The 24,871-nt window shown below is 40.4% G+C and overlaps 3 protein-coding genes across 4 annotated transcripts; 1 reads left to right on the top strand and 2 right to left on the bottom strand.

Annotated features, from left to right (window-relative positions):
• Nucleotides 1-59: 59 nt before the first annotated feature.
• On the bottom strand, nt 60-9,892 carry eloa (elongin A). Its single transcript, XM_058752631.1, has 12 exons — nt 9,709-9,892; nt 8,458-8,514; nt 8,222-8,337; nt 6,839-7,323; nt 6,117-6,388; nt 5,918-6,029; nt 5,642-5,794; nt 5,281-5,378; nt 1,464-1,644; nt 1,175-1,301; nt 861-1,009; nt 60-665 (listed from the first exon to the last, which is right to left on the bottom strand). The coding sequence occupies exons 1-12, from the start codon at nt 9,778-9,780 to the stop codon at nt 604-606; spliced, it is 1,884 nt and encodes a 627-aa protein (XP_058608614.1). The 5' UTR covers nt 9,781-9,892; the 3' UTR covers nt 60-603.
• On the top strand, nt 1,669-17,558 carry klhl43 (kelch-like family member 43). Of its 2 annotated transcripts, none has more exons than XM_058752630.1 (6): nt 1,669-2,645; nt 13,295-13,921; nt 14,277-14,623; nt 14,851-15,150; nt 15,452-15,627; nt 15,906-17,558. In XM_058752630.1, the coding sequence occupies exons 2-6, from the start codon at nt 13,507-13,509 to the stop codon at nt 16,660-16,662; spliced, it is 1,995 nt and encodes a 664-aa protein (XP_058608613.1). In that variant the 5' UTR covers nt 1,669-2,645; nt 13,295-13,506; the 3' UTR covers nt 16,663-17,558. The 2 variants fall into 2 exon arrangements, with proteins under 2 accessions (XP_058608613.1, XP_058608612.1); XM_058752629.1 differs by lacking the exon at nt 1,669-2,645 and adding an exon at nt 10,551-10,717.
• A 341-nt stretch (nt 17,559-17,899) lies between these two features.
• rpl11 (ribosomal protein L11) lies at nt 17,900-20,497 on the bottom strand. Its single transcript, XM_058752637.1, has 6 exons — nt 20,353-20,497; nt 19,655-19,805; nt 19,412-19,518; nt 19,142-19,273; nt 18,108-18,218; nt 17,900-17,987 (listed from the first exon to the last, which is right to left on the bottom strand). The coding sequence occupies exons 1-6, from the start codon at nt 20,356-20,358 to the stop codon at nt 17,958-17,960; spliced, it is 537 nt and encodes a 178-aa protein (XP_058608620.1). The 5' UTR covers nt 20,359-20,497; the 3' UTR covers nt 17,900-17,957.
• Nucleotides 20,498-24,871: the final 4,374 nt, after the last annotated feature.

Here is a 24,871-nt window from a genome sequence, read left to right as displayed (position 1 = left end):
AAAACTTTCATCTCATTATTCATCATAATTACAAAGACGTAAAACTCCCAAGAACATGGTGAGAGCAACATGGATTTTATTAAAAATGTCCATAGAACACTTCATAAAATCTATTAAAACGACTTGATCTTTCATCCAAGGCAAGGTCCAGGACTGCCAGGTCCAAGATTTTCAATAAATATGATGGTGTGGAAGTGTACAGTCCTTGAACTTTTTACATCTCATCTCTTTCTCCCTCTCACTCTACAATAAAATCGTATACTTAGTCCCATGAAAATGCAATGATTATTGTAAGCAATTAAATAAACATATAACAGAGGGTCTGGGTTCTGGTGTCACATGGTAATCTGTAGTGTACCACTTGTTTTCCGTGTATGTAAAAAGCTTACAACATGCTATGACATAATTGAGTGTGGATGGTTGTTGATGCGGATATTTTCTATGATTGCGTCCAGTGAGCTGTACTGATAATATTAAAAAGCATAAAAAGATAAGAGGTGAGAGGGCATTGCACATTTCCTATGAAGCATTACAGCAAAAAAAAATGTTTCCTCTTCCAGTCGTTCTCTCTTCTATCACACACGCACAAAAACATTTTTCTCTTTACCGCCGGGAAAATCTGTTCTTGAATGCCTTGATAGTCTTAGCCATCATTGGAGCAACTTCTGAAAAACAGAGCAGAAAAGTGGTTAAAAAAAAAACAAAAAAACAATTTAAACAACCTGTTCAAGCAATTAAATGAGCAAATATTGGACATGATCTTCATAACATTAACAGTGAATATACAATACATAAATATCTGTAAAATAAATACGTAAAGATAAACATTTAACAGCAACAACATTTCCTCTTAGACTCACTTTTGACCTGTGGTTTGTCTCTGGCACTGGGAGCACCAGCACTGCTGGGAGCAGAGGCGCGTGAGGAGGACTCAGGGGGACTGCTAAAAGAAGACTGACCACCATCACTGGTTTTGCTATAAGCACTGTAGTTTGTTGCTGGTCTGATCCTGTATATGAAGAATTAGCATAATATATAAATGGCGCTACAAAAACAAAAATCCTTCTCTCTTTTTTGTTTTGCTTGGAAGAAAAGCAGATTGTCAGCTAAAACGACATAAAGATTCATCTACATGACTAATGACATCTTTGTGACTAATGCAGCATTCACTTACTTGGCAGATGGAGGAGCAGCGCTTGTGCTGGTAGAACCATTTTTAGTGCCAAACTTCTCCTGTTTACGGCGGACATCTCGTGGAGGCTTAGCGACAGAGTTGACAAAAGCCATTTTAACCTGCCGCCCTGTTAAAAGTGAACAATATAGAGTTGTTATTATTGTGAACAGTTTACTAAATCCTCACCTACATTTTTATTGCACTCACTGAGCTACAATGTTAACATTTTCTATGCAAAGATCTATACAATAAGTTTGATCTAAGAGTATTGATTACTGCCTGTGTGTACCTTTAGGTTTGTTTGCATGGGCAGAAGTGATGTTCTCTGTGAGCTTGCGCAGACGCTCTTCTCTTTCTTCATGGAGCCGGAGATACAGCTCCCTCCAGGATTCATACTCTTGTCGAGGGTCGTGTTTAAAATCCCGCTGGCAGTGTTTCATCCACAGATCATCTGAATCTTCTGTGAAATACTGAGTAGAGAGGCTTGAAATTAAAGATTAGTCCAAAAATGAGCCCTAAATCACCATGCTAAGTTCTAATGGGAAAACTTTGAATACAGTGTTGTTCTTTAAGGGGTGGTTGATTGCGATTTCACTTTTTTAACATTAGTTAGTGTGTAATGTTGCTGTTTGAGCATAAACAGTATCTGCAAAGTTGCGGCACTGAAAATTCAATGCAAACGGAGATATTTTCTTTTAAAATTTCGCCAGTTTAATGCCAACAAAAACAGCTCGTAGGGACTACAAAGAGTTACTTCCCGGGTTTGTAACATCACAAACCCCGCCCCCGGGAACATGCAACAAAGGAGGCGAGGCAAGAAAACTAGGGGTGACGTAAAAATCTATGCATATATGAATCGTGATTCTGTCTTCTAATGGATTCACAAGTTTCAAAATCAATGTTCTAAAGCAGCGGTTCTTATCCTGTTCCTCGCGTCGCCCTGCTCTACATCTCTCTTTCAGATCATCAGCTCAGCCCCAACAATGAACTGTTCTTATTTTCACACAGCTATGAGAAGCGTTATACATGGACGCATGTGCGGTTGCAGTACTGTATTAAAAGCTTTAATCAGGATAAAACCGTATATAAAAAGCATGAGACAACAACAAACAAACATAAACATTAAAGGTGGGGTATGTAATTTTTCAAAAACGCTTCAGAAAACTGAGTCGGGACCGAGTACCAAAACAAACTTGTAGCCAATCAGCAGTAAGGGGCGTGTCTACTCATGATGTGGAGGAGAGAGCGCGCAGTGCACATGACTGACATTAGCCGAGCTAAGCAACAGAAAGATAGAGATGGCGATAAAAAAATAATAAAAAATAAAAAAAAAAAAGAGGAGGAGGAAAACGTCTGCGGAACGATAAGGCAAGAAGTAGGACCCGTATAAATATCGGATCAGCTTTCCAGCGCTGGAGAGAACTCAAGGCCCGCGATCGGACGCCGAGGTTGCTTTGTTTCTTCTTGATAGGTGAGCAACACCTTGTCTACACCACGCAGCAACAGCTAAAGTCTGTCTACACTGGACGCGATAAAGCGACCGTTGAAAATCATTTGAAATTTGCGTCAGCACATAAATAGAATGCGGCAGCAGTTTACTGTCGGAGATTTGTCACGCCGCACAGCATCCAGTGTAAACAACATCACTGATTATAATGACTTCTATAGTATTTTGTCGCGCCGCTCGCATCCGGTGTAGACACGGTGTAACATTGGTTTTGCTTTGTTTCACATAACTAATCGTTGCCTGGGTTGCGTACATATGTGTGGGGCAAAGCTATCAAAATAGGGGTGTGTTTGTTTTGGTGATTTCAAATATCAACAACAGAAATCGCTTACCCTACCTTTAAGAGCCGTGCTCGCACAGGTTCTGCGCGATCCTCTTCACTAATATTTTCTGTGTCTCAATCGGGCTCACATTGATAAGACGACGCCATTGTTTACAATACAACCAGAGCACATGCAGCTGTGCTGAGGGTCGAGACGTTCAGATTAGAGGTCTGCAAGCCCGTCGGGGCCCGACACGCCGAGTCCATTCGGGCCGGGCTCGGGCCATTTTTTTTTTTTACAGATCGGGCTCGGGCTCATTTAGCTTCTCTCCTTTTATTGTGCCCATATACGCGCAGAGCACACATGGCTAATTAAATACTGATTATTTTATAAATATTATACATCGCCTAAGCAATACGCAACGCATACGCACACGCACACATTAGCATACAGGTGACCATGCAGAGCATCAGGAAGAAGTTGGAGCGTGGAATTACAAAAAGTTCCCAATGCTTCGGGAAAAGCTGCATTTTTGATCAGCCATGCATTTGATGATGATCCACGCCATCTCCTCACTGGATGGGCCTTTAGAGAGAAATGCATCTTTAGGGATTTTATAATGAAAGTTTTTGTTTTCGATTCGAATTATTTCGTTTTAAAGTAGTAATTCAAAGCTTTCTATAGATACTATATTTATCAAGTCAGTGAGGCAAGTAGGCTATATGCTGCGTTTCGGTTTTTCAGAAACGCTCCGCTTGCTCAAAACCGAAACTGTTTTTTTTTTTTTAATGAAAGCACGTTTTGTTGATATTGTGAGTGCACGCAAATAAAAGTAGACCCTTTTACGGTTCCGAACAACGTAGCCTTTTACTCTTACCTTTATGAGCAAAAATGACAGCGTATTTTGAAATGTTTCCAATGCAAGTGATCATTCTTGCGCGTCCTGTAAAGCGCGCTTCAGCTTCCACTCTCCACACAAACTACTGGATATGCATCAGTGCACATTTATCTAGCTCAAGCGTTTAAACTAACATTGTGGAGCTGTTTTATAATTATAGATTTAATTTTAGAGAAGTCGTGATGATTTGAGAAAGCTAAATTTATCAAACGTAGGCTATGATCAACTCGCTGTCTGCCGCTGGCCGCTTGGTCGTAACTTTAAAAAACAAAAACTTACATTTAACGAATAAAAAAAAATGCTCCAAACGTTTTTCTAAATTAACTTAATAAAATAACTAAACGAATTACAATCACTTTGCCATTTCATACAAAACTGAACTATTTTAATAGCTGAAACGGTAGTAGATAAGCTGTTTTGGGAGAAGGGGGAAAAAAGACGGGCTCGGGTCGGACTCGGACCGAGAATTCTGATAAGCTGTCGGACACGGGCCGGGCTAGGGCTCTAGTTCAGATGCACACTAGAGGCGGTTTAGCCAATCACAACACACTGGACCAGCTAACCAATCTGATCCCATTGCGTATTTCTGAGGGAGGGGCTTCATAAAAGCAGGAAATGATCAGCGTGTTTATAGGAGAAGGGACAGAGCGGTGTGGAATAAAGGTAAATTATGTGAAAAATAATGTTTTTTTAAAAAAAAGAAAGCATTAACATGTTAGACTGCACCCCATAAACACAAGCCTAGAAAAAAAAAAAAAACAGTCAACCACCCCTTTAAGTATTATGACTATGAATGTAAACTAACATTCAAAAGTTTGGGGTCTATAAGATTTTTTAATGTTTAAAAAAAAAAAAAAGGTCTCTAATGCTCATCAAGCCTGCATTTATTTGATCAAAAATACAGCAATATTGTAAGAATATTGTGAAATATTCCTATTTTAATATATTTTCAAATGTAATTTATTGCTGTGATTGCAAAGCTGAAATTTCAGAAGCAATTACTCCAGTCTTCAGTGTCACATGATCCTTCAGAAACCATTCTAATATGCCGATTTGTGGCTCAAGAAATTATGAAAACAGATTTTTGTGGAAACATCATACTTTTTTTCTGGATTCTTTGATAAATAGAAAGTACAAAAGAACAGCATTTATATGAAATGTTACAAATTTGTAACATAATTTGTCATAATTTGTAACATTACAAATGTCTTTACTGTCACTGTTGATCAATTGAATGCATCTTTGCTAAATCAATTTCTTTAAAAAATCTTACTGACCCACACGTTTGAACAGTAGTGTACATGGTTTCAAAACTGAATAGAATACACACACACAAAAAAAAAGAAAGACACCATCAGTTTAGTAAGAGAACCAGATCAGAGATTAGATTAGAACTGTGAAATAAATAATCTGCACGTGACTGCGTTGACACACATACTGGATTACACTGCTCAATCCGGTAAAGCTGCTCAGGAGTGCATCTCTCCAGTACCGGTTCCAGAATTTCAAATGGCACTCCACCCACTTCATCAATTGCTAAGAGAATGCAAGAAATACCAGTAAAAAGCCGATTCATTTCAGGTCAATTGATGGTTAATACTTCAGCCAGCCTGAAATATCATGGCATCCTTTACAGATTTGATTTTGTCATCACTGTCACCACATTTCTCACACACAACAAACTGTGACTATTGATTATATAGGGTTTAACTGACCCAATAACAGCACATTAGGGCTAAACATTATACTAAAATGTTTAATTACTATAATAACAAATTATCAGAGAATGAGAAACTTACAATCTATATTGTTCTGTAGGACTCTGATGCACTGTTCAAACAGAGACATCATTTTCGGTAAATACGAAGTCTTGGACCCAGAGTACACCACCATTTTAGAGTTCAGTCGTCTCCCTGCGTAGCCACCATCCTCTTCCTCATGTGATAGTGGGACTAGAGGAGAAAAACATGAGTCCGTGCAAAAAAATCATTGGGATTTATCCACTTGCACTGTTTTGAAATTCAGATCGTTTCAGGTATGATCTGATAGGGTTATAAAACCAAAAAAACGCATACCTTTGCGTCTCTGGGGGGTCAGTGGTGTAAGATCAATGGAGGGCAGTGGTCTGTAGTTGGGCTGGATGGCTGGCAAAGGGATATCAGGCAGTGTGGGAACCACATCCACTACCTGGAGAAATAATGATTAGAAATCCTTCGACACATGGACAAAAGCTGGTTTCCCATCACCTAGTCTAAGAAACAAGTTCAGCCTCACCTTCCTGCGCTTCTCTGGAACAGGCGTGGTCACTGAGGAAGAGGATGGCTTTGAATGTTTACTACTGGTCCCATTGGCTTTGCCAGACTTAGAGGAAGCAGAAGGAATCGAGGCAGGAGGCTGAGGGGGTCGCGAGGACTGCTTTTTCTTCTTTTTGCTTGGGGTCGGAGCATCATATGTAAGAAAGGATTCGAAAGACATAGTTGGAGCCTCATATGGCTCCTCATCCTCATCCACTGGCTCTGGAACTTCCCTCCTCTCCCTTGATTTTCCTTAAAGACAAAGGCAATTCAAGTAAAACCTTATACAACTCAGTTTTAAGTCAATAATTGAGAGGAAGTGTATAAAATTGATCAAAAGTGACAGTAAATCCATTTTTAACATTACAAAAGATTTCAAATAAATGCAGTTTTTTTACTTTCTATTCATCGAAAAATGGCCTGAAAAAAAATTTCACAAAGAAATATTAAGCAACACAACTGTTTGATTAATAATAAGAAATGCTTCTTGAGCAGCAAACCAGCATATTAGAATATATTACAAGAGATAAAATATTTAAATTGTAATAATATATATTCACAACATGACTATATAATATTGTGAATATATTATTAATATATGACTTTTTACTGTATTTTTAATCAAATAAATAGTGAGTATAAGAGACTTCCTTAGGGATACTGCCATGTCAACCACAATAAAAGCAAGCAAAACTTTCTTACCATCACTTCCTCCTTTCTTTTCCCTTTTGCTTTCGTGTGGGCTTAAATGTCGATGGTGTTTAGATTTGTGACTCGTCCCACCCTGTTGCTCTCTGTCGGCTCTATGCGACCTCTCCTCACTGCTGCTGACACCCGTGGGACGATTCTTCCGTCTCTCCTGTTCCCGAATGTCTTGGGAATTGTGCTCTCTGACTGGCTCTTTGTGTGGCTTGCTGTGTCTAATGTCATTGCGTGGGGGACTGGGCTCTGGCTCCTCTTCAGGAGGGCTTTCATATTCATCTGACTGATACTCCCTTGCGCTACTGTGCCTGTACTGTGAGCTGTAGTGCTGTGGAGGGGAGGGGGAGTAGCCATGTTGGTATCCCATCTCTTCATGTTGTTCCTCCTCCATAAGTGGAGGCTCATCTGGAGACCGCTCCCGGACTCGTTTGTGCCCTCCAGACTCATTAATGCGTGAGTGGGAACGCCCTTCCTTTACACTTGGTCTTTTGATAAACATGAAACATATAACATATACTTATTCATCTCTTATCTCACTAGACAACACCACCACAACAACCAGTTTTCCAAAATTATTACCCGCCAAACATCAAATCTGAGTAAAACACATCAGCACTGGTAACCGTTCAAAGCTTTGGGGTCAGTAAGATTTTTAAAAATATACTGTATAAATTTACTTATTTAGCAAAAAATCATTAAATCTATTTCAAATAAATGCTGTTCTTTTGAACTTTCTAGTTATCAAAGAATCCAGAAAAACAAAATGTATCATGGTGTCCACAAAAATATTAGGCAGCAAAACTGCTTCTTAAGAAGCAAATCCACATATAACAATGATTTCTGAAGGATCATGTGACACTGAAGACTTGAGTAAAGACTGCTGAAAATTTAGCTTTGCCATCACAGGAGTAAATTACATTTTACAATATATTAAATTAAATAACATTTTAAATTGTGACAATATCACTGTTTTTACTGTATTTCTGGTCAAATAAATGTAGGCTTTTTCAAGAACCGCCTTATCAAAATCCCAAACTTTTGAACAGTATTGTATATATAAAAATAAGCAAAAGTGCAATATACAGTTGAATGACCAATAAGAAACATCTAAGGCACATACATTTTCCTCAATTCACCTGCTACTGGCAGTTGTGGCAAAAAGTTAATTTTGGACCAAGACAGCAAAAATAGTCTGAAGAACAGTTGTTTCAGTTTCAACTTCTTCACCAAGAAATTTTGCAGTAGATGCTTTGTCAAGAATCTTTATGATCAGATGTTAGGCTTTTATGTATCCCTTTTGTGGAAAATTACACTATTCTTATTACTTTAAAAGGTTAACTGCAATGATGAATACATAATATTATATCACTTTAAACAACTAACCTGTCTGCAGTTTTCTCTGGCACAAGCTTTTTCCACTTGGCCACAAGGTTCTTTGCTGCCTCCCCAGCAAATTCATGTTTGCGCAGAGAATTCACTGCCTTTCCAATGCCTGTTTCCTGCAACAATCGAAGAAAACGTAAACATATTAAAAGCTATAGAAGCAACTGCATTTAAAAAAATCTGTTAGACCAAATCAAGAGTAATACTTAAGAACAAAAGTAATATTTTAATCTTACCACCAGGATGTCTACTGTTATAGGAAGCTCCCCCAGCCTTTTAAGAGTTTTCAGCAGCTAGACAGAAGGTGAAAAGGGGAAAAAAAGTATATATAGCAGGTAAATTTTCCATTAACACTCACCATTGGCAGCTGTGGCAAAATATAAATTTTGAACCATTACCACAACAATATTGGAAAGAACATCAAAATCTTTGTGATCAAATTAAGTGCAAAACTGCACTACTCTTATCACTTAAAATCATTAACAATGTATTTAGCACATTTTATCCTAAAATACCAATCACATCATTCTATAAAACTAACCACAAAAAAGATAAATGTACAATGATACATAAATTATACCCAAATACATATAAAATAGACAAACTATATAGATGCATTACGTTTAGGAAAAAAAACTGACAGTAGTATATCATGCACCAGGATGTTTACAATTTCAAAGAGTGACTGGCATTGTATATGTCCAAAAAAACAACAACAACAACAAAAAACCATGGCACAACCGTGGTGCAGAGCCCAAATAAGGTAGTACTGTGGGATTTTTTGTTTACACAAAGACAATATCGTAAGTAAGGCTAATGCCAAGTAACAAAGACATTAGTTGGTTAAGCAGTAGAATCCAGATGCCAAAATTAGCTAAACAAACATTTAATTGCACTTTCAAAGTGTCGTCGTGGCCTACAGGGAAACATGGGGGTTGCATTGATCAGAAAGTTGGGCAGTATCTCAAACCACGTCGAGCTTCCTATTTAGACAACATTCTGAGGCATGGAATGAAGCATTCTGCCCAATAATGCCAATAATCTACATAGGCAGATCACTCGGTTTTGAGACACAACCTCAGTGTAATAACTATTCACTATTGAGAAGGAATCGTGTCTTACAGAAATTCTGCTGCATTACTCAAGGCCTGTCTTCATCTGTCACCGCTATCGTATTAAATCGCTGTGGTTGACATTTCTGATAACCGAGCACAAGCTTTTGGGAAAGTGCCTCGATGCTGTTTTGCTGTCGTATCGAGGCATATTTGAGGAGAAAGCTAAATCCAGACCAGATCCAGATCTATGAAAACCGATCGTCCATTTCACGGTCTGCTGGTCTTGTAATTGTAAGACGTGGGATTTCTGGATAGCAATGTTGATCGAACCTCAGGCCAGACACTCGCCGAAGTGCGTATAACACAGCCATACACGGTGCGAAAAGGGACGACGTAGAGCATTCGCTTCGTCTCACCGAAAAGGTTTCTTACCTTGCGAGGCTCTTGATTCTCTGTGAGCCTTGACTGCAACTTCTCGACTGCTTCCAATAGCTCCTCCGCCATGTTTACAGCTGGTACATGTTGCCCGGAAGCCGCAGCAGCAGTGGTGGTGGGGGCCTGCTGTTGTTTCAGGCTGCTGCGAAGTGCGAACTTCCGTCACTCCAAATGGAGATTCCGGAAGAACGTAACACTGCTGTTATAAAGTCATCCCAATCACTTGGTGAAGTCTTGATGTAGGCTATTCATGTATTTATTGTCTAGCTTTGAAAATTCAGCTTTGTGCTAATTTCAGATACATACATCCTACCTAGGAAGGCCAAATGTGGTCAAAGTGGTGAGTTTTTTACTTGCAAACTTTAATTGGCTTTTAATTTGTCTATAGCATGTCAAAAAAGTGATTTAGAATTATTAAAGTATTTAATTTGTTACATTATTCAAATACAAAGACTCACCACAACATGAGTAAAGCATCTTCTTGGCCAAGGATATAATCAAACGTTAAAGCATCATCACTGACGAGAGACTGAAACTGGTTATATTAGCCTATATACCCTGTTAAACTTCACATATATATACTAAAGTAAAATATGTACACTAATTGAAGAATGCATACTGTCTATGGATAATGTCTAGGGCGGTTATAGCCCTAATCTTGTCATGGCTGTAAGAATAACGCTGCCTCTGTTTGGCCTATGAGGTCGGTGTTTGGAGGACAAGCTGGATATGGACAGTGTTTTTTTGGGGAGGGGTGTATGGCTGTATATGGAGAAGGTTATGTAGGAGGGGTTGGTAGGACTGTGTTGCAGAGCTGTGGTTGGTTCATCTATTCCACTAACTCCTGCTGCCAGCAGAGCTCTGACTGACAGACAGACAGACAGACAGTGAGAGAGACAGATTACCAAGAAGAGAAAGAAAACAGTGTGGATTCAAGAACTAAGAGGAAAGCGAATGAAATAACAAGGAAGGACAAAGAAGAGTGGAAGAGAGCTATAAAGTAGAGGTAAAACATTCAGTGCTTCTCTTTCTTTTTATGAATGCATTAGGACATAATAATACATTTACATTAAATTAGACACTGACATGTGAATGTTTTAAAAAGCAACAGAACTTTGCTTACACTTCTAATGCATGAATTAGATTCACTATCTCCTTGTAATTTAAAACATGGATTAACAACAAGCCTGAATCGTAAGACATGCTTACTTCATATAGACATGCTTCGATTTATGTGGGTTCAAAAAACTAAACATCACTTTGGATATGCATCACGGACATCTCACAATCCAAACACAGACTCATAGAACTTCTTATCAAAGGCATCCCACTGTAGTGGGGTGGTCTAAATTTAAACAGACCCCTGTCAGAGTAAGAAACAGAGAATGACATGAGGGTTGTTTCTCACTCTATAAATAACAAGCAGAGCGAGGAGCTTGTTGGAAGTTGGCATGCAAATACTTAATCTGACTTTCCACGATACTACAGCATTTTAGACTGAAGACAGACAGCCAGGCCTTCAGCTTTTAGGAATGACGTGTGTGACAGCTGCTTCTTTTCCATCTCCTCTTACCCTCTCATCCTTTTTTATTATCTTTCTCTTTTCAAGCTCTTTTCTTTGTCCCCCTGCTTACCTCTCACCTTTTCATATTGAGTCTTGTGAAATCTTCTTTACAGCATCAGATTAAAGAACATGAACCTATCACCTTTCTATTAACCTGAAAGGATCTCCAGATGACTTTCATTGAGCAATCTGGGTCAGATGGTTGTATGACCATCACTGCAACTTTCATCAAACTACTGCAAACCTGAAAATTATTTATTTTCCCCTCAAGCATTTTCCTCTCTGTGCTGTAAATAGCTGTAAATGTGCTGTGGTTTTGTTTGTGCATGTCATAGCCCATGCAGGGCCAGCAGCTGCCGTGGTGTAATTTAAGAGCTGACAGTCATGTTAGTGCCTTATGACTGACATTATGTTGCAATACTCCTGAAATCATTTGAACATCTACAGAAAAACATGCAGACCTGATCCAAATGATACTAAATGCCAAAAAAGCATGGCAGGCAACATATAACTTATGTATCTAATGTGTCATCAAGAAGGCAATATAGCAATATATATATATATGTGTGTGTGTGTTCCTTATTCATTTACGTATAGTAAATCTTGCCATTTTAGGGACCAACTAGGAATAAAAATATTCTGACTGGAAAAAACACATCTGTGAAGATGGAAATGCTCACTGAAAAGTTTGCACAATATAATAAAATCGTATACTACAAAAAAAAAAAAAGATTAAATAAGATACTGTTTATATAAGCTAAAAACATTGTTGCCTTTTGCTGTCATAAAAATTTGCTTTCCTAATATTCAGGATTTTAAGCATTGTATTGTCCAACATGTATATTTAAATCATATAATAATTGCTTTTTGATGCTGTTATTTTTTCTTTTTAAATGAGACCCTTCATATTTTGAATACCCGTTGATTACACTCAAGCAGCAGCCCTTTGTGTATCTATGTCCCTGGTGAAAAAGGTTGTCATGGTAAATGGGTGGATTCACTGTGCACCATGACTGAGTCATATCCATGTATTTCTGCTTGAATGAAAACAACTGCATCAGATTTTGAGAACACCGAGTAACCTTTGTGTTGTGGCACAGATTTTAAGGTGAGATGGGGGTGAGAGAGGGGGCAGGAAGGGAATGATGACAGTGTGAGGGTAATTTAAGCAGCACAGCCCTGCCATTCTTCCTATGTGGCTTTAGAATATTTTTAGAAGAGATGCAAACACACCTGTCTATCACAGTCCAATCATGCTTGTTTGTTTGTCTATGAGGGGTCAGCTTTGTTCTGGTTTTGCAAGCATAACAGAACAATCTCCTCTCTGAAACAATACACATTTTAAATGAGCTGATTACAAACAACCTGGGCAAAAGTAATAATTCTGCTTATGTATTTGCTGTGATCTGTAATAAACTATATGGCTAAATATTTGAGTCTGAGTCTGCATATATGTATATTTAATTATAATAACTGCCAAATGGGAGGGGATTACTGATATAAGAATAAACACATATTCTAAGACATGCTGAATCCTATAATAAGAGTCAGATGTCAATGCAAATGTACATTACATCCTTTATCAAATTTAGTAACAAAACTGCATATAGTGCCCTGCAATATGCCCTGCTATACACCATCGATCTATGAAATGTAAAAACTAAAAATAAAAACTTTAAAAATATATATTATACATAAGGTTTTCATGCAATTATATCAACAGAGAGACTACATGGAATATACTTTACAATTTTCTTTCAATTTGAAATACAAAAATATGCATGTTACTTGTAAACTACTCAGCTTGCTTATAATAAACTATAACCGTGGTCTGTGGCAATCCTTTTTGGAAACTCCCCTACGAGACCACATGCACCTGTCAATCAGCCTTATATCATCCCACTGTAAAAGAGTAAGATGAGATCAAGTGTAAACCCATCCATGTTGACCATGATATTATAAAGCATATGGTATTTTTTGAACTCATACTTACTATATGTTAAATGTGTTTCTTTTCAGGTGGTGTGCACTGACACGGATCAATCACCCTCCTCCACTGTTAGTTTGCAAGTGTAGTGCATCTGTCTGTCCATATAGCATCTTGGTTAATCGGTGCTCTTGTGATACAGTAAAAGTGTCACAGCTTCAAAATCAAAGAAACAAAAAATCAGTTTGAAAATCTGTTGACCTGACTGATAAAAAGCTATCATCTAACCAGCCTACACATCTCAATGGCTCCCAAGAAGAAGTCACCACGCCCTAAGAAGTCCATTCCTGAACCATCAACAGTTGAGAGTGGAGTGGTTGTCCCAGAGCCCGGAGTTAAGAAGCTGGAGCTTCCTTTTAATATTGAGCAGCTGAACCGGCTCAATGGAGTGCCCCTGCCACCCCCTGTGATTCGACCTGGGGAGAGAGGTTTTGGCCTGGGCAGTGAGCTCACCCGCCCCATGCATGGATCCGCTCTGCTGGAGGAGCTGAGCCGGATGAGACAGGAACGATTCCTCACTGATATGGAAATGGCCTGCAAAACCAAGGCATTTGATGTCCATAAGCTAGTAATTTCCTCAGTCAGCCAGTATCTTCGTGAAGTTCTGGCCAAGGACCCTGGACTTAAACGACTGGAACTCCCTACCCTCTCACCTCTCGGTAAGCCTTAATAGATATAACCTAGGTCAGAGGTTTTCACTTGTGTGGCTGGAGACCCGCTGTCCTGCAGAGGTTAGCTCCAACTCTCATCAAACACACCTGAACCAACCATTCAGGACAATTCTTAATCTGATTTACGATCAGATCCAACCAGGCAGGTGGGTTGGAACAGGTTAGAACTAAAATTTGTAGGACAGTATGTCTCCTGGAGCAGGATTGAAGACCTAGCAGCATTTGTTAAAGTTCCCCAATACTTTGAGTGACCCAAACAACTGGAATCATGACTGACATTATGGCTAAGTCATACATATTAAAACACCATAACATATACTGTATGTATTATATTTATCCTCAGGACTTGCCAATGTGATTACATTTGCTTACCTGGGCCGTGTGCACATGTCCCTGTACACCATTGGCTGCACTGTGTCTGCAGCCAGCACCCTGCAAATACCTCATCTTCTCCAGATGTGCATGGACTTCCTGATGGCCGAACTGAATGTGCACACTTGTGTGTATGTGTGGAACATCGGCGCTGCATATGGCCTGATGCCTGTTCGAGAGGCCGCCCGGCGCTACATTCTGGAGAATTTTACCCAGTTTTCTGAGACAAGCCAATTCAACCAACTCACCCTGGAGCAGATCACATCTTTCCTGCAAGATGACAACCTATCTCTTCCTTCAGAGGTCACCACCTTTCAGGTTAGTGTAAGGAAAGATGGATGGAAGGGCAAGAGGAATAGGGGTATTGCAAAGGCTAAGGAAGTCCTATTTATACCCTAAAGCTAAATATGTCAGCAAACACAGCACATACTGTAAAACGAGATATACAGTCATGAGAAGGATATAAATATGTACACTATTTATAAAAGTAGACTAAATTAGATACTAAACTTGGACCACTTGTTTTAAATTTTCTTGGAACCTAGATTGCAATGAAGTGGATAGACTTTGACCCAAAGAGGCAGGAACATGCTACAGAACTGCTGTCTCACGTGCGCTTTGAGACCATCTCTGCGAGCGAGCTGGTTAGTGAGATCCAGCCAGTGGCACGCATGATGCTAGATCCTCAGTGTCACCGTCTTCTGGTGGATGCCATGAACTACCATTTGCTGCCCTACCAGCAGAATACACTGCAGTCACGGCGCACAAAGGTCCGCGGAAGCCAAAATGCTCTTCTAACCATTGGGGGTCGTCCTTCACTAACTGAGCGTGCCCTAAGTCGAGAGGTACAAACCTTTGGACAAAGTCCATGACATGTAATACTCTTGACATCATTGGTTTCCAGTTCTACTCCTGGAAGAGCACCTTTCAGCAGAGTTTACCTCTGTCCTTCTCCAACACACCAGCCTAGAAGCTTCTAGTAATCCTGAATATCTTGGCTAAGGTGTTTCTGGTTTAATTAGGGTTGGAGTCAAACTCTGCATGAATGTGGTCCTTCAGGAGCAAGACTAAACTCCCTGCTGTGTTTCACATGAAGAAATAAATTTTTTATTTCCTTTGATTGCTCACTTGAATTACTGTGCAAAGGTGCTTTGGAGAGATCCACGAGAGGGAACGGCTACATGGCGTCATCTTACTCAGCTGCCAGCCAAGAGTTTCAACCAGTGTGTGGCTGTGATGGATGGATTCCTGTATGTGGCAGGAGGAGAAGATCAGAATGATGCCCGAAACCAGGCTAAACATGCTGTTGGCACCCTTAGCAGGTATGTTATCACAAATAATTTAGTCATCAGTAGACCCTATAAATCAGTCTAAAACTGGGGTGGTCCAATCTTGCTCCTGGGGTCCCACCTTCCTGTAGAGGTTAGTCCAAAACTTGATTAAACACAACTGAACTAGCTAATCAGGGGCTTTAGTATTACTAGGCAGCTCCAGGTAGGTTGCCACTCTGCAAGAAGGTAGCCCTCCAGGAACAGGATTGGACACCCTTAGTCTAAAAATGTAATACATAGATTTGACCGCATTACCTTCTGATCCTCAGATATGATCCTCGCTTCAACACTTGGCTACATCTTACCAGCATGCGCCAACGACGTACACATTTCAGTTTGGTGGCCACTGGTGGGCGGCTGTATGCCATTGGTGGCCGCAACACTGATGGCCTCTTGGCCACCATTGAGAGCTACCAGCCCTCTACCAACACTTGGCAGCTCCGTACGCCAATGGATGTGCCACGATGCTGCCATGCCAGTGCCATCCTTCCATCGGGAGACATCTTGGTGACTGGTGGGTATGTTAACTGTGCTTACTCTCGCTCTGTCATTCGTTATAGCATTGACAGCGACACTTGGAGCGAGCAGGGAGAATTGGAAACACCTCGTGGCTGGCACTGCTCTGCAACAGTAGGTGGCAAGGTGTACGTGGTAGGAGGTAGCCAGCTTGGTCCCGGTGGAGTCCGCATTGATGTGATGACCATGGAGGTCTTCAACCCTGAGAGCGAGGAGTGGACCAGAGGTGCTACCCTGCCCCTGGGAGTGAGCACAGCTGGTATGTCTCCACTGGGAAATCACCTGTACCTGCTAGGTGGATGGAATGAAGCAGAGAAACGCTACAAGTCAGCAGTCCAACGCTATGATCCAAGCACCGAGAGCTGGTCAACAGCGGAAGACCTGCCAGAACCCATAGTGGGAGTGTCTTGTTGTGCCCTTCCCTTGCCCCCACGCCACACGTCCCGCAGACACCGGAACACACCTTCCCTTGAAGATCCTAGCAGCGTGACGCAGCATAACACTGCATGAAAAACTGGGGAAAGACAGAGCAAGAAAGAGACAGGATGAAAGGAGAGATTGTTGAAGTGTAGAAAAAAGACAGCAAGAGAGAGAGAGACGTATAGGTGAAATGGAAATTTAGAGTAGAATGTAAAGAATAACAACATGAAGGGAAAAGCACAGAAGTCTTGTTCTTAAAACTCCAGATGCTTTAGGTAAACAGCGAGTTCAAAGAAAAGGTACTACCTAGGACCCACTTATAAAGAATGTGAAAGGTACATTTCACAAGAGCCTCTGCAGTGCAAGGAATTTAGTGAGGTATGTGCTTATGGGTTTCTGTGAATGAGTTTTAGAAATTGAGCCATACAGTTCCATTGAAAATACCATAGTGGGATTATAACCATTTTACTTCAGTAGTACTGAATTAAGTCGTATCTGTTTATTTATTTCTCACATAATTTTTTTTCTTAATAATCAAACCCAATAACTGCAAAAGTTGTTCACGGGTACATGCAAAGAGGTACAATGCAAAAGCCAATACCCCCCTCAAACATAAAATTTAAGCACAAAACCATTGATACTGCCCTCCAAAGAATGTGCATAATACCACACATATTAACCAACATGATTCATAGACTGGTTATGATTTTTTTAAACATGCTTACCATATTCATATTTACTGTTTTAACCCATTTATGTATTTAAGTTATATTTAAGTGTCTTTACTTACCTGTGTAGAGGTCAAAACAACTACCTATAATAGTTTTATCATATACCATCTAAAAGAACCAGTAAAGATACGAAACAGAAATGTTAACAATTGAATGCATAACATGGAATATGTAGCAGATTAAAGAGCCTGGAGTGTATCTGGTTCAAAATCTGAGATTTCACTGAATAAAACTTAAGAAAAACTTGTCTCTTCTTTCCTTTGCAATATTCACTGCAACATAATCACCATCCAGCCCTCAACTGTCAGAAACTACCATCTTTGTAATCAAATGTACTTCAAAAAGCATCTAATACTACCACACGAGTGTCTAGATCTAAAACGTCACACCCAAGGACACCAAGAAGCTGGCAAAAAGCCCTACCTAAAATCTGCACCACCTAAACAAGTACAGCTGATATTTCAGTTTTAAAATGACTTAAAGTTCAACAGAAGTCATATTTCATATACTTCATTGATAACTTTTGAACTTGTCACATGTCACACTAATACGAACTATGTGCAGTGAGTACTTCACAAATAAAGACAAGGACGGCATCACATTTGGGCTTTTCTTTTATTTGTTTGTTACAAATTGGGGAAAAAGGGTGGTCCTTTACTTGCCAGGGAGGATGATGCCATCATACTGAAAGACAAAAGTAGTAGGTGTAAGCAAATTCAGGAATACAGAGAACAACTTCCATACATTCTTAAAATGTAGACTGTTTGGAAACTAAATCAACATAGGTATCAGCTATTTAAACACCTTCTGTTGGAACCAGCGCATTGCCTCCTCTTTGCGGATACGGTGCTTGGCGCCGATGCGGCCCTGCTTCCGCTTCTTGTCAGCAATGCTGAATCCAGGTCTGCCAAGAACCTACAGTAAACACAGAATTAGGACTGCTTATTCATATTTGCCCATATAACCATGAAATTACAGGTTAAGGTTAAAATATGTTTGCTTTCATCTGTACTGCACCACAACAGACACACATTAGTAAGATCTGTTATAATATGGATGATTCTGCAATTTATTATTGGCTGAGCTGCTTTTAAAGCCATAGTAAAATATGTATATACAGTCAACTGTGTGAATCGGTGTTGCTCGAGAACCATTCTTCCACACACTGGTGAAGAACTATATGGACCCTTTTCACAGATTGCAATGACACGTTTTAAGTCATTAGCAACGCAAAATTTTTATATTTAAATTTTCTTTTTACATTTATAACACTTTTCTTTGCATTATGTTAGCTTTGCATCAAGTTACAAAAAAATTGTTGTCACAGCTGTGAAGGTGTCTCTTATACACCGTCTTTGGGAGTGAAGGTAAATTTGACAGTTTTCTATTTTTTTCGTGAAAACACTCATGTTTTCAGTGGAACACACCATGTAGAGTTTTTTTTGCTATTTGAGAAAATGGCAATGCAAAACACATTTGATATAGTCTCCAATTCACAGCTATAGAAGTTTACCTAACTATGACGACTGAGAATTAATCGTCAATAAAGGACAACATTGTTACTGTTTTTAATACTCTGTTCCGTGTTATCGGTTCTAAAATCACTGTACATTACAGCTTCTCGAGGCTTACCTCTTTAATCAATCAATCAGGAAGAATCCCTTCCAAAAAATTAGTACAGTTGGTATTATGGTCTTTAAATGGATATTCCTGTAAGTAAGTGTACTGGCAGACATTACTCAAACTCCCTATCCAAGAGGAAATAAATAAGGTTCCGCAGCTGTGATGTAAATAGATGCATAAATGTGACACTTTTGTATCAGTAAAATGCAACTTACCACATAAAAGTCCAAGCCGTAGATTCCAATGCTTGGGTCGTACTTGATGCCCAAATCAATGTGTTCCTGGATACCAAAGCCGAAGTTTCCTGTGTCTGAGAAGTTGTTCTTTCTCAACTCGTACTCACGCACCTGCACAAAAATAAATAAATAACTGCTTAAAAACAATACAACATCCATGAAAAAACATGACATTTAAAGGTACAGCCCTGGATAATTTGAGCACACCAAATACAAAGTAATACATTAACATAAAAACATTCCTCTCACCTTCAGTCCCTTCTCCAGGATTTCCTCAGCCTTGGCTCCACGGACAGTGCAGTGGACTGCAATCTTTTCATTTCTACGGATACCAAAGGATCGCACAGTGTAGCGGGCTGAGCGGGGGAAGAAATTTACACTTAATGCATGGCACAACTTTACAAACATCAATGAATATAAATCCACATTCATAACATGTAGCAGAATGCAATCATTTTCAACCACCAACAAGAGATGGAAAGATCCACCTACCCTTGGAGAAGACAGGAGTCTGTCCTGTCAGCTGTTCCAGCACCTTAGCAGCACGGGTCAGTCTGTCACCGCTCTCACCCACACAGATGTTCAGGCACAGTTTGCGGATGCGCAGCTCCCTCATAGGGTTCTCCTTCTTCTCACCCTGTTCCTGTACAATGACATGCAGTCCAATAATTAGCTGTCATTAAAGCGGTTTCTTCACAAACCTCACCAGCTCCCTCAATTAGTAACTCTTAAAAAGTAGGTGCTAAACAAACGAAACTCTAATGAACCAACAGCTACATTATGGCCATGGGTCCGAGATGAACATGCCCGGACATATCCACCATTTGGAAAGCTACTAGTATGGAAATACAAGCCAACAAACTATCAATATTTCACATTATATACAACGGAGCTGCCGGTTGTTCATCCGGACCCTGTGGTTTCCACAGGACCAGAGTACAGGGAGTTTTGGAAGCACACAAGTCAATGCTAGTCAAAGTCGTGCCGTCTCGGCTCTACAGCACACTCTAAAGCTAGCGCCAAAATCCGCCGCATCGACTCATTCTGGCCACAAATACTGTCATAATTCTGTATATCACAGCGTCAGGGACTGATAACAGTGTACTTCACGTGATTATTGCATGCAAACAAGCAGATGTTTGTTGATTTTAACGATACTCCTTCATGATCACAATTTCTACTGTACTCACCGCCATGTTTGATCACTAAGAAGAGGACGATATACTTCCGGCGCAGAGCATTTATGCTACGTTTTGAGACCACAGAACTACACAACCCAGCATGCTTTGCGCTGCGGGACGAACTTCCGGTAATATTTAAAGACTCCAAAATTGAAGTCGAAGACGACACGTTTGCTTAAGAGTTCAGAGTATAAGGCAGTGGTTTTCAAACTTGTCCCCGAAGACCCACAGCTCTGCACATTTTGCATGTCTCCCTAATTTACTCACCTGATTCAGATCATCAGCTCATTAGGAAAGAGCTCCATGAACTCAAATGAGTGTGTCAGAGAAGGGAGACATGCAAAATGTGCAGAGCAGTGGGTCGCGAGGAACAGGATTGAAACCAACCATGTTGGAGAAAATAGTTTTCAGTATTAGGAAAGAAGATACAATTAGCCTGTCGCTCATCTCACAATAGGAAATTCTGTTTTAAATCATGTTCATAATAGGGAAACGTTAAACAGGATAATGTAGCCTAATCATTTGGTCAAGCAGAATGTTAAAAAAAAGAAAATTCAGAAATAGCCTATAAGTTTAATCAATTTCACTCTTAGTAAATCCATCAGGCTGTCATCAAAAATACAAAGATAAATAGGCTACTTACTTACTTACTCAGAATAATAAATGCACAACAATAAATGCATAAACAATTTCCACTCAGAAACTGCAAGAAAATTTCACCAAAAATGACAAAGAAATGACAAGTAACATTGTAACATTGTAACATTGAATTAAACATAAAATTCTGAAGAAGAAAAAACTGAAATGGTATTTTCTTGTAAAACTTACTCCAATAATCCTTGTTTTATTTACATCTTCGAAAAATATTTTTGAACTAGAAGAAGAAAATTGTTGTTTTAGTCTTTTAATCCATCCCTGCTGCACAGAAAAAAAGCAGCTAATTTTTGTTGCACTTTTGTGTATCTTGGTAAATACATCTGACAAATACCATTAAAGCAAACATTTGGAATGCATGTCTATCCTGAAAAGTATAGGCCTATTCACGTCTACTCTGACTAAGGTCCAGAGAGGACTGTCTTTTAGGTCATAGACCTTCGTTAGACACTGTATGGAATTTTATGTGATTAATTTTTAAACAAGGCTGCAAGGAATATATTAACAGTCTTTACAATGGAACACACGTATTAATGTCCTAGATCTTGTTATTTCCTCAACTCAAATGTTTCAAAACTGCTTCATGAAATTTTTTTGTTTTGTTTTTTTTCCGAATGAAAACATAACATAACCAGCTATAAAAATTAGTATTTGTTCATACCGAGAACACTTATTGGAATGATTATCACAACACGTCTTCTTATTGCCATGATACTGCATCATCTCTTTTTCAATGTGAGAGAAGGATATTCGCCAACTCTCTGCGAACGAATACCTCAAATATATAAATCCTTTGCCCACAGCCATATCACCCTGCAGCCCAAGACCGGTTGCCCATGGAAGCTAAGCAGGGCTGAGCCTGGTCAGTACCTGGATGGGAGACCTCCTGGGAAAACTAGGTAGCTGTTGGTAGAGGTGTTAGTGAGACCAGCAGGGGGTGCTCACCCTGTGGTCTGTGTGGGTCCGAACGCCCCAGTACAGTGATGGGGACACTATACTTTCAAAAGAGCACCATCTTTCGGATAAGACGTTAAACTGAGGTCCTGACTCTCTGTGGACATTAAAAATCCCATGACACTCATCGTAACGAGTAGGGGTGTAACCCCGGTGTCCTGGCCAAATTCCCGCCACTGGCCCTTGTCAATCATGGCCTCCCAATAATCCCCATCCCCTTGATTGGCTCTATCTCTCTCTCCTCTCCACCTGTAGCTGGTGTGTGGTGAGCGCACTGGCGCCGTTGTCCTGTGGCTGCTGTCGCATCATCCAAGTGGATGCTGCACACTGGTGGTGGTTGAGGAGAGACCCCCCCACATGATTGTAAAGCGCTTTGGGTGTATAGCAATACACAATAAAAGCGCTACATAAATGCTTCATTCCTTCCTTCCTTTATGGTAAGGAAAGAAAGAAATGTTTTTGTAATGACTGAATATGTATTGTGCCAGCATACCTTTGGCATCATCTTTGAGAGTTCTTCCTTTAGGTCTCTTCAGGACGAAATACACAGCCTTACTTACAAACTGGCGACAAGATTTTTTTCCAAGCCATTTGTCTATATTGGGACCTGCCCGTGCTGCTTGTGGCCAACCTTGTTGCACCTCAAGAGTAGGTACGATGTCTACAGACATCACATCATCGTCATTCTCTTTCACCTTAAATTCAAGGGTCACCGCTGGTGAATTTACTTGATTTCTGCGTATCACCCAGCCTTCACCTGTGAACGGGTGGCAGAACCACAAACAATCTCAAGGTTATACACTACCTTTCTATGTTTTATGTCCTAGATCTTGTTATTTTTATTATGAGCACTGCTACAAGCTAAAGATAGAGGGACACTTTTACAACTCTGACCCTCGACGCATGTGGCAGGGCATTCAGGCCATCAGTGACTACAAACCCACCCACTCCACCCCCGCAGCCACTGATGTCAACTTCCTGAACGAGCTAAATTACTTTTATGCTCGCTTTGAAAGAGACAACAGAGAAACTGCCACCAAGCTCAATCCCTCAGCTGACCACCCACCAATCATACTCTCCTCCACAGATGTCTGCAAGGCACTGAGATGCGCACAAGGCATCAGTGCGCACAAGGCTGCTGGACCAGACAACATCCCTGGTCGTGTTCTCAGGGCATGTGCGGAGCAGCTCGCTGGGGTTTTTACAGACATTTTCAATCTGTCTCTTGCCCAAGCAGCCGTACCAACATGCTTTAAATGCACTTCCATTGTGCCAGTGCCAAAACACTCTAGTCCGAGGTGCCCTAATGACTACCGCCCTGTAGCACTCACACCCATCGTCATGAAGTGCTTTGAGTGGCTGGTCTTGGAACACCTAAAAGACTCTCTACCATCCACATTGGACTCACACCAGTTTGCCTACCGTAGCAATAGGAGCACAGAGGATGCAGTTTCCATGGCACTGCACTCTGTGCTCACTCACCTGGACAATAAGAACACTTATGCACGTATGCTGTTTGTTGACTTCAGCTCAGCATTCAACACTGTCATCCCAACCAAGTTAATAGCCAAACTTGGAGACCTGGGCATCAATACCTCAATGTGCAACTGGATTTTGGACTTCCTGACCAACAGACCCCAGAATGTTCGATCAGGATTCACCTGCTCCACATCCATCACACTTAACACTGGTGTACCACAGGGCTGTGTGCTAAGCCCGTTTCTCTACTCCCTCTTCACCTCCGACTGCAAGCCTGTGTATGGATCTAATTCCATCGTCAAGTTTGCAGACGACACCACGGTGATTGGCCTCATCAGTAACAACGATGAGACTGCCTATAGGGAGGAGATCCAGCACCTGGCCACATGGTGCACTGAAAATAACCTGCTCCTCAACACCACCAAAACGAAGGAGCTCATCGTGGACTTCAGGAAGGAGTCAAGAGGCACACGACACCATCCACATCAATGGAATGGCTGTTGAGCGTGTCTCCAGTTTCAAGTTCCTGGGGATCCACATCTCGGCGGACATGTTGTGGAAAACCAACACCTCCAGCCTGGTCAAGAAGGCTCACCAGCACCTCTTCTTTCTGAGGACACTGAGGAAGAATCAGCTCTCCTCGGCTATCCTGGTGAACTTCTATCGCTGCGCAATAGAAAGCATCCTGACCAACTGTGTCACAGTATGGTATGGGAGCTGCTCTGTTGCGGAGCGCAAGGCACTGCAGCGGGTGGTGAAAACTGCCCAGCGCATCACAGGGACTCCACTACCTGCCATCGAACACATCCAGAGGAAACGCTGTCTGCATCGAGCTCGCAGCATCCTTAAGGACTCCTCTCACCCAGCCCACAGACTGTTTTCTCTCCTGCCCTCCGGCAGGCGTTTCAGGTGCCTCCGGACCAGGACCAGCAGATTAAAGAACAGTTTCTTCCCCAGAGCTGTCTCTTTACTGAACTCTAACCCCCGTTGATCCACTTCCTCATATATTGTTAACTCTTCTCTCCTACCTCACATCTGCCTTATTTGCACTACTGAATGTAAATTTTTATTACAGTAACAACTGTTTACTTTTGTATCTTGCACTACCATACCTAAATTGGATTATGCTCATTTGCACTGCCGACTGTTGTTTACATTATCAATGTTTACATTAGCATTTTGCACCGTATGTCTAATTGTAATATGCAATCACTTCCACTGCACTTTTACACTTTGTTTATAGTAATAGCCATCTGTATATATATTACATTGATAGTACATATCACCTGTAAATTCTGTTTATAGTAATAGCCATCTGTATATTTATTCATTATACATATTCACCTGTAAATTCTGTTTATAGTAATAACCATCTTTCTATATATATTTATACATATATTCAGTACATATCCTTGTCCTGCACTTATTCAACCATTGTATA

Source organism: Onychostoma macrolepis, chromosome 19, assembly GCF_012432095.1.
Source record: "Onychostoma macrolepis isolate SWU-2019 chromosome 19, ASM1243209v1, whole genome shotgun sequence".
Classification (NCBI taxonomy): domain Eukaryota; kingdom Metazoa; phylum Chordata; class Actinopteri; order Cypriniformes; family Cyprinidae; genus Onychostoma; species Onychostoma macrolepis.
The sequence above is the reverse complement of the archived record's forward strand: the minus strand, read 5'-3'. Positions and strand labels throughout refer to the sequence as shown.